The sequence below is a fragment of the Solanum stenotomum genome, chromosome 8, assembly GCF_019186545.1.
Source record: "Solanum stenotomum isolate F172 chromosome 8, ASM1918654v1, whole genome shotgun sequence".
NCBI lineage: Eukaryota > Viridiplantae > Streptophyta > Magnoliopsida > Solanales > Solanaceae > Solanum > Solanum stenotomum.
In genome coordinates, this window is record NC_064289.1 from 13,044,991 (window position 1) to 13,058,178 (window position 13,188).

Here is a 13,188-nt window from a genome sequence, read left to right on the forward strand (position 1 = left end):
GACAAAGTTTGTCAATAATGTAAACGAACAAAATATTGATTAGCAGCTATTTAAGAAAATTGGGACAACTTCATATGCAGGCAAATGTCTTTATCTTATTTATTTATCTTATACACAAATTGTTTTGTTTTATAGTACTCCTTAAATGGTCACTATCTATGTATTCATTGAGGAGAAATATTTAATCGATGTTGTGCAAGTTTGTAAATATCAATTCAGATAGTTTGACTTTTAAATTAGAATATTTTACGTGTTTTTGTTTGATCAGATTATTTTTATTTTCCCGAATCAATATGAATTCGGTTTATGAGTGTCAAACTTTATAATTTCCACTTAAATTACATCGATTTTTACGGAAAAAAATTAATAATTTTTTAAAATTAATATACCTATAAATTTTTTTTAATGAAAAACATAATAAAAAAAACATTACTTCCAAAATAGAACTATATCAATAAGTCAATAAGTAAGACATAAATGGGCTCCAGGGACTATATAATGACCAAATTTAAGGTTTAGCAAACGTAAAAATCATATTTATATGTTATAATCATAGTTTGTATAATTACGCTCCATAACAAACATTATGTTTGCTATGACTATTAATATGTATATTTCGGTATACATATACAAAAAAATCAATTGTATAATCTGTTTCGGTATACATATACAAAAGAATCAATTGTGTAATCTGTGTTTGTATAAAGCGAGGAAGAGAGAAAGACAAAAGAAAACTGGGCAGGGAAGATCTGTATTTGTATAATTATATATAAGTGTATATGACGAAAATATATGTATTTGTATTTGTATATACAATTTTCTCTCGCTTTATACAAACACAATTGATATATTTGTGTTTGTATGAAGTGAGAGAGGCGAGTGAGAGTGGCGAGCGAGATTCTCTGGGGGAGAAAGGCGAACGAAAAGTTATGTATATATACATTTTTTTCTCATTTTATACAAACACAAACACAAACACAAACACATTTTATACATTTGTGTTTGCATAAAAGTGAGAGAGGTGAGGGAGCCAGCGAAAAACGAGAGTGGCGAGCGAGAATTTCAGGGAGAGAGGTGAATGACAACAGTTGCTATGAGTTACAATTAAATCAAACTGTGGTTATAACATTTAATTTGAATTAATAATTTGCTACTTTATTCAATTTTCCCCTATATTATTGGTTATATATATATATATATATTTTAAAAATTATCCAGAACATCAATAGTAAACACTGAACAGGAAAAGAAACTACAAAATAAAAGGCATGTATAGGATTATTATATCACAAATAACTTTTAGCAGTAATTAATTAACATCAAGAGTTAATTGCCGTTAAATATATTCTTTTAGAGCAATTACTAGTGACAAATACATTTTAGCATTCTTTGTAAATATTGCTAAAGTTTGTAGTAACACTGCATCTAATGATGATTAACTAATATTGATAAAGAGTTCATTATTCTTTGTTAATGTGCATATTTGTTGCTGCTAAAAACTGTTTTTGTTGTAGTGTAAAAAGAAAAGTATGTGGTTTTCATATAGTAAAAAAAAAAATGTTTATATTATAGTGTATATATCTATATGTATGATGTTTCTTGGAAGTTGAAGGGTTGCCATTTGCATGGATGGACTATTTGGCTACACCTAATTGACGAATAGTTCTAAATTGAAACTATTTTAGTTTTGTTTGGTCAAGCAACGACCAAGTCAACTTCAAATGGAAAACTCTCCTTTGTTTTGTCTGAATTAACCTTTTTTCCTGTGATTTTTCGGTGTTCGAAGAGTAGGTCCATATTCTCAACTAAATTCGAATCGCACATTGCAGGGTCTATTCGAAAGTGAGGCTTCCAGTAAAATTTTCTCCATACCTAATTTCAAACTAGTTAATGTTGATTGGAAGAACCCTTTGTAGTTTGTATCTAGAGAGAAATCATCGAGGTTAAAACTATTTTTATGTTTATCAACAAACTGCAAACAAGATTTTTAAAAAAAAAATACTGATTGATAGAGAAAATAAGTTGAAGCATTAATTTGTTTTTCAGTAATATATACCACGTGTGACCTTTTATTAGTTACGTATGAACTTTTGTTTCTCCTTGATAGTCCTAATAAAATCACCACACACTACTAATACAACTCACCCTAGCTCCCCTCACATCATCTCTATCATATACTTGTGCAACTTTATGTCCAACCAAGTGTTTTTTAATGACCGTGATGTTCGGATCAATTTTCAGTCAACTCGACTATATTTATTGAGTAACTATTATTTTTCACCAGCAACAGATACCAAATAACTATATCCACCAATGCTAGAGCAGATGGGAAAAGGTCACCTACATGTACATCTCTCTCTGCTCAGATTTGAACCTTAGAACTTATGATCCTCTACCCACTTCATTGACTACTAGGCCGCACTCATGTCCAACAAATTGTTGATAATAATTACTGTTCCATGGTACAAACTATTAGTGGTGGTGAACAATATTTTCTATAAAAACATTTTTACACTAACATCAACGTTTTACAGTTGGCCCATGGAACAACCTGTTTTGGTCTGTGTCGTTTGGACATGCCTTTTTGGTGCAATGGGCTGAAGTTTATGTAACCCATTTTGGGGCATCATGTGAACTGTGTGATAAGATTAAGGTTTGTGTCCTTTAAGGATATGCCCTTTTGGTGCAATGTAAGGATAAGATAACTAGAATAAAGGGTAATGGCGAAGAAAAACTCACCTGTTAACATACCAACGATATTTACCAATGCATACCAGCTTACTAGTGATATTGTTCGCTTTGGCCTTTGTCCTGCATAACTTAATAACTTAACTTGTCATTTTGGTTTAATGAGTACTTCCCATGTCTACCTAAATTCACCATGTGTTCTGGCAATGTGAAAGTTTGCCTAAAATTTTACAGCAAGAGGCCTAATTTTCTGGATTTTCAAGAATTAAGTAAAGCATTGAGTTCATTCTGCCCATAAAAATTTCCAACTTTAGATGTCAAGAACTTCCCTTTTTCTTTGCTTAACAGTATGCAAGTATTGTGAGCCATGAAAGCTAATGCTAATGCTAATGCTTGCATCAGGGTAGGTTGTTTACATCACACCTCTTGGGATGCAGCCCTTTGCTAAACCCCGCTAACGTGAGATGCTTTGGGCACAGGATTGCCTTTTTTATCGGTAGCTGCTTGATTGAAACATGAAACACATGGTAAACTCACTTTTCCCTGGATTCCTAGTTAAAATGTTAGTACAACTTTTACCTTTCTTCTCCATTTCCCTTTCTCCTAGACAAACAAAGCAAGAAAGTAGACAACTTCATGAAACTTTATCCTATTATCAACAAGTTGACAGAGATATATTTCAACTTTTACTTCACCAAAATTCTCTTCCAAAAAAGAAAAGGAAGAGAATTTTGTTTTGTTTTCTTTAGTATCTCGTAATCAGCAATAAGGGGTAGTATTCGTTGGGTATGCACATTTCGCAGCTAGCCACACCATATAATGGTTTCAAAGGAGGGGCGAAGAGACGGGGTTGAAAGAAGAATAACACAACTGCTCTCCATATAACCAGTGAACAATGAATATCAATTTCTAGGATAAATCATGAATAAAGAAATAGTACATGGATATTAACTGATCCTAAACTCAATTTCCACAAACATAAAAATGAGAAGAACACTTGCTTGATTCTCATTACACAATTGAGAGCAAGTAGAATTCCCTATCTAAGCTTCTCAATAGAATTAGATCAGCTATAGACTAGTTTGAGAATCACAAGGAAACAACTGAACAGCACATTGCAACTGATAAAGAATAATCACCCACGATATCCGGAGCACTAAGCTAAATGAAAGCACCATTGGATTTTTAGATTTTTGCAACCCTTGGAACATCCACGGGGAACTGGTTAATCTCATCCATCCACGGGCTCTTCTCCTTGGCTGGATTAATTGATCGTAAAGCTTTCCAAACTGCACTGTTACATTTGAACCCTGAACCAAATGCTATTTGCCATGTTCGGTCTCCCCTCTTGATCCTTCCCTTAGCTTCCGAGTAGGCTAATTCGTACCAAAGGGAGCTGCTTGAGGTGTTTCCGAATCGATACAATGTCATCCTTGAAGGCTCCATATGCCAGTCAGTGAGTTGCAGATTTTTCTCTATTTCATCTAATACAGCTCTGCCACCGGCGTGAATGCAGAAATGCTCAAAGGCCAATCTAAAGTCTGGGATATAAGGCTTGATCTTCATCTTCAACAATTTTCTTCCCACGAGCGTTGCAAAGAAAAGCAACTGCTCGGACATGGGAAGCACAAGAGGACCCAATGTAGTGATATTGGTTTTAAGAGCATCACCAGCTACTGCCATTAAATCCTTTGACAGCGATACTCCAACTTTTCCATTGGGATCTTCCATTTGGTAAACACAAGAAAAGCACTTGTCATCGGAACCTTTGTGAGTTCTGACAGTATGCACCAACTGGTACTTAGATCTTCTTCGCTCAGATCCTTTGTTGGAGAGCATTACAGCAGCACCTCCCATCCGGAATAAGCAATTCGGAAGGAGCATGGATTTCTCAGTCCCAAAATACCAGTTCAGGGTGATGTTTTCCATGCTGAGCACCAAAGCATAGGTATTGGGATGGACTTGAAGAAGATCTTTTGCAAGATCGATCGAGATCAAACCAGCACTGCAACCCATTCCACCCAGATTGTAGCTCACAATGTTTCCACGGAGCTTGTAATGGTTCACAATCATTGCAGACAATGAGGGTGTTGGATTAAACAAGCTGCAATTTACTACTAGAATTCCGATATCTTTTGGCTTAATACCAGTTTTAGCAAGGAGCTCATCAATGGCACCAAACATAACCATCTCAGCTTCTTTCCGTGCTTCTGCCATACAAGGATTTGGTGGTACCCTCAGCACAGCTTCAGGGAGATAAGTTGAATCACCAAGGCCAGACCTCTCAAGAATTTTCCTCTGGAACTCAAGAGTTTCATCAGGGAATGAACCAACCAACTTTGACCTCTCCATGAAAATCTTCTTTGTGCATATCCTAGCATCTTCAGGCTTATAGCACGAGAAATTAACAAGGTATACAGGGCGAGGACGGGTTAGGAAATAGAGGGTAGACAGGAAGACCAAAAGGGTAGAGCATATGATGACAGATATGAGATTGAACCTAAGCTGCTCCCAAAGAACATATAGGTCACTCGGCGAAAACGTAGAGATTTGAGCAGCAAGGACAATAACTAGAGGGGATAAAAATAGGTACATTCCATGAGTAATAAGGTAATGATAACCAAGTTTCACATACTTCAGCTTCACAGACTGTTTGAAATCAGGAAAATTTCTGGAATAAGAAGGAGGGTTGTTAACTGGGGCTTCTGGTTTGGATTCACTCATTTTGATGGAATTCAATAACTTTGACCCCACCTCAACACTAACACTAAAATTAACACCTCAAAGGTACTAAATTGAAATCTTTACTATTTCAAGATTGAATTTTTATAAGGTCTAAGGGTTTAACAGCAACAAGGGGTTCCTAAAAACAACCAGATCTATCAGGAAATTGGATTTAAACACCAAAAGTTTGAAACAAGTACCTCACTCAATCCAGAATTCAAGAACCCCTGCAACCAAAATTTAAAGGAACAGTCAGACTTCATGTACATGAACTACATTACTATCAAACATAAGATCTAGCACAAAAACCCCAATTCTCAAGAACTTAAACAGAACCAAAAATACAAAGTACCCCATTTGAAAACAAGCATATATGAAAGAATTAACAGAAGCCCAGATCAAGAACAAACCTTATGTCAACGCAGAGAAACCCCAGAAAGAGCCCTCCACGGAGAATCCTATGAACTGTGTGAAGGGAGAGAGAATAGTTTTTTTTTGTTTTATAATCAAGCAGGTGTTACCAATAAATAAATAAGGAGTGCATGGAGAAGGCCACACAACAATGAGAAATTACAACACTGTTGTATAGTTGTACACTGCCTTGTGGGGGCAGAGAAGAAAGGGATAAAACAGTCAATCTAGAAACGTTGAAACTCCAAAATGGAGGGTTACAGATGGATGTGAAGTTTAAAAAAGAGAATTTTGGTTTTGTAAAGATTTTTAGAATGCGATCGATTTAGATTTTGGTGGAGTGATAATAGTCATTTATGTTAGGTACAAGTCTCGAATTTAAATTTTTTTACTGAAATTCTTTATTAGGAAATATTTTACAATAAATTTTTTCTATATGATCAAATTTAATTAAATTTTAATATAGATATCTGAATAATTTTTTTTTTAAGATCGTTGCCTTAGAGCCTATCGAATTTGACTTGTTGGCCAACGTGTATTGTTGGCGATAGTGTCTGCCAGATCTACAACACTAAAAGCAACTTTTCGATTTTATTTGTTAGTATATTTTTATTTATTACTTTTATTAATTGACAATTAATTTATCACCTATAGAGTAAGTAATTAAAGCAGAGAGCAATAGCTACTAATTAATGACTATGTTAAAGATTGTATCTTTATTAGCTTCAAATTTTGGATTCATCTGCGAATATATTTTGACATAGTAATTATTAGATAAATGCATCTAAAACAAAGTTAGAGGGGAGAAATTATTTACATCCCTATATATAGGCTAAAAAAAGTGAGAAACTTATTAGTTTTTTTTAAAAAAAATAAATCTTATTAGCTTAATTGGTTGGTCAATTAAACTTTCATTTTCTTAATGAGAATTTGAAATTCACTGAGTGTCCTTGTTATTATGGTGGCGGTATCTCACACTACAATAATTTTGTTAAGTTCTTTTTGTGAATCAATAAATTAATTTCACTAGTGAATTATTAAGGTAATGAAACTTCACACTTCAATAATTTTATTAATTTTTTTTTTGCGAACCAATAAATTAATTTAACCAGTGAAAATAGAACGAAGTTGAAGCCTTCAATAATTTTATCAATTTCTTTTAGCGAGTTAATAAATTAATTTAACTAGTGAAAATGAAACAAAATTGAAGCCTATAACTAGTGAAAAATGAAACAAAATTGAAGCCTTTAACTAGTGAAAATAAAACAAGGGTGAAGTCGATTGAGCGATAATAATAATAGTATTTTTAACTTTTTAATAGCTAGAAAAAGTATTTATATTTAAAAGCACAAAAAAATTCAATCTTCACTATTAACGAGGGATAAATAAACTTTATTTATCTTCATCTAATTTCCCTCCATTTTCTAATTCACATTACATCCAATTATTTTAATGCTTATACCCTTGAAAAAAAATCCAACAATACTAAACTAAGATAACTACAAAAATTCTATTAAATTATCACTTTGTCCTATGTGTATCTGGTAAAGCATCATCAGACAAAAAAAGTAATCCCTCCGTTCAAATTTACTTGTAATTGTTTGACTTGACACACTAATTAAAAAAATAATTATTGATATAAATATTTTACTACACTATACCTGATAACTAATATTAAGTATATCTTAAAAATGATATGGAGAATAATATTTAATGTTAAGGGTAAAACAGAGGCGTATTCAGGAGGGGGTTATCGAATTCACGTGAACCCATGCTCCCCTCCTGAAATCATATATAGTAGTGTTAAATTTTAAAAAATATATCTAAACCATAGATATGTGAACCCACACTTGAAGTATCATATAATGACGTACGATGATGATTGGGTGCACCTCTGAGTCTAGAAATTTGAATCTTTCATTTATCTTGTTTTATTTTCCTTTGGTTTGGATAGATAAAAAATAATTTTGGACCTATAATTTTAAAATTTTAATGATTTTCCGTGATAAGACCTAAATGTTAAACTGATCAAATTTATTTTTTGATCCATCATTTCGTAATAGTGCACCCATCATTTCAAAATCCTGGATATGCCTCTGGGGTAAAACATGGAAAAAGATACTTGTTATTTTTTTATATGTCAAAAATGATAAGTAAAAATAAAAATATATTTTAAAAATAAATGACAAATAAAAGTGAACGAAGGGAGTATTAACAAAACTGAAACTGTAAGGTATATTCATCTCAAGGTCATGCTATCATTAGTTAGAAAATTATAAAATGCATCCATTAATTGTCAAGCTTAATCTTGGTAAATGTACCACGTATTCTCAGTTACAATTCCTCCATTTATTCAGAATTATACTTTGAGTTAAGTCAAAATTACTTCTTCGGATTAGTACACTTAAAAAAATACTCTATTAACTAAAGGCTAATTTGATTAAATTATTCTTATTTATTACCCTTTTTATACCATACTTTTCTCTTTTGCATCATATTAATATCTCTTTATATTTATGATCGATAATAAAAGTGAAAACAAAAAATTACTGATATCGTAATTTTGAAATTACGTGTCAGACGTTTGTGGTATACATACAACTAAAGGGTAAAAAATTGAGTTTAAATGAGTTCAAGGGTCCAGATGACAAAGGGTAAGTAGAAAGGTTTATAATACAAATTTATATTAGTACAAGGGTCCACCAGACCCTTTTACCTTTTTTGTTAAAACAACAACTATTTTAAATAATCTATTTTTAAATGAAGACGATAAGTAAAATGGACCGAAGGGAGTACACTATTCAATGGTGAACCAACTAATTAAAAAGTAAAGGATTGATTAAAACAAAGTGAGATAGACGATCATATTAAGGTTTTCATTAAACCAATCCTTTTTTCCCAAGAAAATCCATCATTAAAAACAAAAAAATATTTATATTTATAAAAATGATATAGTTTACAGATTTTACAATTGTTTTTTTTTAATTTGGCTAGTGATTGACATATGATAGTGATGGCAAAACAATGTTGACTTGGCTAATATAATGTACATAACCTAGTCATACTTCATAATTGCAACAACTTGCTCGTGGGGTTTCTTTTAAGAAAAATATTAAATACATACCCATTTATTTCTAGTCGGTATAAATATGCTTCTTGATAACATATGATATTTTATAATTTATAAACCACCAAACTATTTTCTTTTAAATATCAAATTTACTAAAGTACAAGCTATATATTTATTAAGTATCGTTTATTCTAGCGAGATAACATAGTAAATATATATATATATATATATGAATAAGAGTGCAATAACATACTTATTCGGGACGATTATAAATTTATATAAAAATCTTCAGATTTATTTAAAGAAACATAAAAATTGATCTGATTCAATTACTTCAATTGAGTTTTTAAAAATCATTGTAATTTTAATATTAGAAAACTAAAAAAAACTAAAATATACGCTGATTTTATTTTTATCTTTATAGGGCAAAGAAATTATTCTATACGAGACGTTGAATTTAGTTGGGTTGTTCAAACGAACAATTCAAAGTCAATATGAGTAGTTAATATTATTTTGGCTGTTAACAATGAGAAGAAAAAGTGTGACCACAATAAAACATCTATAAATCTTAATAATTAAGTTTTGCACGTAATATTTGACGATGAAAATATTTCAATATAGTATTTTTCTTCGTAGAAAAGGATCGCACTAATGGACGGGTACACGGCTTCCCTACACGGTTATATTTGGTCCCCTACGCCCTCGCTCACAAAAAAAAGTGACGTATTTAGGGTTGAATGAACACGATATTTCTGATATTATTATATTAAAAAATTTAGAAAAAAATATTTTACTAAGGGAAAAAGGTCAAAAACGCCTTTAAACTATGCCAAAGAAACAAAAATTCACTTTGTTTGTAGTTTGGTCCAAAAATGCTCTTGCCGTCAATACTTTGGTTCAAAAATACTCTTATTGTTATTTAATGGGTCAAAAATGCTCATTTTCTAAATAAATATATTATTTATTTTCTTTTTAACACATTCTTTTTTCTAATAATATTTTTTTTTAAATTAGGAAATGTTTATCTTACTCCAGTTCAAAAAAAAAAAGAAAAAATTTCTTATTTTTTATCGTTACATAAATATGAATTAATGATTGATATATTATGATATTTTATATATGACATATATTATATGTCGAAAGGATACATGAAATTATTGTATTTTAATTGATAAAATGAGATTAAGAAGAAAAAACATATTTCCTACATTTTTATTTGTTAAACTAATTTTAAAAGAAAGAAAATAAGAACATGATTCTTTAATAATATTTTAATTAGAAAGTTTATGTGTTTAAAAAGGAAAAAAATAATATATTTATTAAAAAAGGACATTTTGGCCCATTTAGTAACTATAGGGGTATTTTTGGATCAAAGTATTGACTGCAAGGGCATTTTTAAACCAAAATATTGATGGTAAGGATATTTTTGAGCCAAACTAAAAACGGAGGACATTTTTTATCCTTTTCACTTTTATTAAATTTGAATTTTGATTTTATCTTTGATTGTATTTGTTATTTACCTAGCATCAATCATGAATCCTGTCACATCCTAATCATATGGTATATATATATATATATATTATTGTTCTTTATAGTCCAATAAATCTAAAGATTTTATTCCCTTGATCGCCTAAGCTAAATCGAATAAATACTATGTGAATTATTTTGAGTTGATCGAATTATCTATAAATTTTTTAAAATGTCTTTAGATAAATATTCAGTGCGTTCATTAAGTAACCGTATGAACAAAAATAAATGATAACTTAATCCAGCCACTCATTAGTAGGAAAAATTAAATAAAGACACTACTGCACGATACTAATTGTACTTATTAGGAAATTTCTGCAGAGCAAAAATACTACTCACAAAAAACAGAAATGTCATCTTCATTGATTTGAAAAGGTGATTGTAATTTATAAATGTAAAAAGAAAGGGATTCACCAATTTTAAATCACCCTTTTAAAAAAAGAAAATAAATTAAAATTCAATACGAAGAAACGTACAAAAATTTGATTAAATTAGCTTAAGTAATAAAAATGTACTATACATATAGCAAGAGTCTACCTACGTCCATTCTTTTTGATATGATAAATGTAAGTTATGATAGTACTCTTAATTAATGAAAACACATTATATATATATTATTAGTTACGATCAAATATTCAAAAGGGCAATCTAAAAAGATATTTTAGATATATATTTAGATAGAAAATGTAATATATGTTACATATTTATGTCATCATATTTTTGGCGTATTAGACACATTAAGACGCAAAGTATGCATGGAATTAATTTCTCACTTATTGATGAGGTGTTAGGCCCATGAGACTTTTACCTCAAACAAATAAGGAAGTTTCCCAAAAAAAAATAATTTGACCTATGCAAGAATATAGTTTGTTCTCTACACATCTTTTAGTGAGTTGTTATTTGAAAGTACACGACTTGCCAAACAACTCAAATATTATTAAATTGAAGTTTCCTCCATATACGATATGAAGATATTTAGATGTGAATTTTAGACTTTTAGTATTCAAAATTCAAGGCTCCTATTAATTCGACAGTAAACCTACTAATATGCGCTGAGCTCCTTATCAATTAAGAGGATTATTGAGGAAATACAAAATTTCTTGGTTAGAAACGCTTTATTCTTTTAGTGAATCTATGTAATCTAAAACTAAATTATTTATTGAACCGGTATGTTTTAGACTATACCAAATGCTTAAAGAAATCATAAAAGAAGAAGAATTTAGGTTTTTAGTCCTGAAAGATTTTCAACACTGAATATTTGGCACCAATTAGGTGAAAAGTTCCAAAACTTTCATACTTTTTTTGGGCAAAATACAAGTAGAATAACTACAAATAATTAGAGTACTTAATTAAATGTTTATATAATTATAATTTGATTACTAACTAAAAGAATCAGGTGATGATGTGGAGACAGGAAAGGATTGATGTTAGAAAATAAAGAAAAATAATAAGTTGTGGATGGAAAGTGGCCAGCTTTTGGTCTGAAGTGAGAAAATGAGCTGTTTTTCTATTTTCTTGTAACCTTCATTTTATTGTGGCAGACATTAAAAATTGAAACAAGAAAGAAAAGAAAAGAAAAAATAAGAGTTTGGTTAAATAGCTTTCGAAAAGCAAAATGTGACAATGATTTTGAAACGAATGAAGTATTGCCTTACTACATTTGTAAGCTTACATTGTTAGAATCATTTGATATGCGGGATAAGATAAATAACGATTTAATAATCATTTTTAATATGATATAGTAATTTAATCCTTTTAATATAAATAATGAGACAAATAATTTAAATTTACGCCTAGATATATCAAAGTATTCTTTCACAAAATCTCAAATTCAAATCTGACACTTCTAATTAAAGATAAAAGAAACCTATGTCCTTTGGCACCTTACGCCACTATTAGTCATTGATGACCATAGAGTATAATATATGATTTTGTAGCCTCTTTGACCGACTATTTAATTTGATAATGTAATGCATAATAGTGGTGGCCAGAGACAACTTGTGTTTTTTAATAAGGAGAAAAGAAGATTAACAAGAGATTCTTCAGTATTTAATTATTTAAGACGATTTATCAAACATTAATTTTGATTATCAACATCTTTTAACATGCTAACAAGTAATCAAAAGACGATAAACATTCATTAGAATTTTCATGTCAAAGATTGACATGTACTTACGTTGAATAGGCACCAGTATTATAGTACCTATATATTACAGCTAAAGTAAACTTTATTGCGATTAAAATACAAAAAAAAATAAAAAATTAGAAGTGTAATTTATCAAGTAGTATAAACAAAAATGAAAACATAATACTTTGTAGTGTTATAAACATAATACTTTCAAGTATTTCTGAAAAAAACCATATTCTGCTATTCAATTTATAAGTAACCAAAAGATCTCAGTTTCTCATATTATTTTTTGTATTTGGATCAAGTCATCAAGACTGGCCAAACAAGTTAAAAGGAAATTTGTACAATTGTTGATATTGAAAAATTAGATAATGTGTCTGCATTTTTTATCTCTTTTAGCTTAAGACATTCGAAACTCACTGGCACGACTAATTTGGATCATGTTCACCAAGAGTCTTGGTGAATTGCTATAAACAATAGACAACAAATATGTTTCATCATGATGCTAGAGTGTTCCCATCATCAATCTGTTTTTTTCTTAATCCTTCATATTTCCTGTTTGCAATTGATATTAACTCATTTATGAAGCTTGCACAATCCACATATATTCATTAGAAAAGAATTCCTCATGACAAAATCA

At 30.3% G+C, this 13,188-nt stretch overlaps 1 protein-coding gene across 1 annotated transcript; it reads right to left on the reverse strand.

The window, feature by feature from the left end:
* Positions 1–3,577: 3,577 nt before the first annotated feature.
* On the reverse strand, positions 3,578–5,894 carry LOC125873092 (3-ketoacyl-CoA synthase 11-like). The gene is made up of 2 exons (XM_049553960.1): positions 5,823–5,894; positions 3,578–5,639 (listed from the first exon to the last, which is right to left on the reverse strand). Exon 2 carries the CDS (start codon positions 5,410–5,412, stop codon positions 3,874–3,876), a length of 1,539 nt encoding a protein of 512 aa, XP_049409917.1. The 5' UTR covers positions 5,413–5,639; positions 5,823–5,894; the 3' UTR covers positions 3,578–3,873.
* Between the last annotated feature and the right edge of the window lie 7,294 nt (positions 5,895–13,188).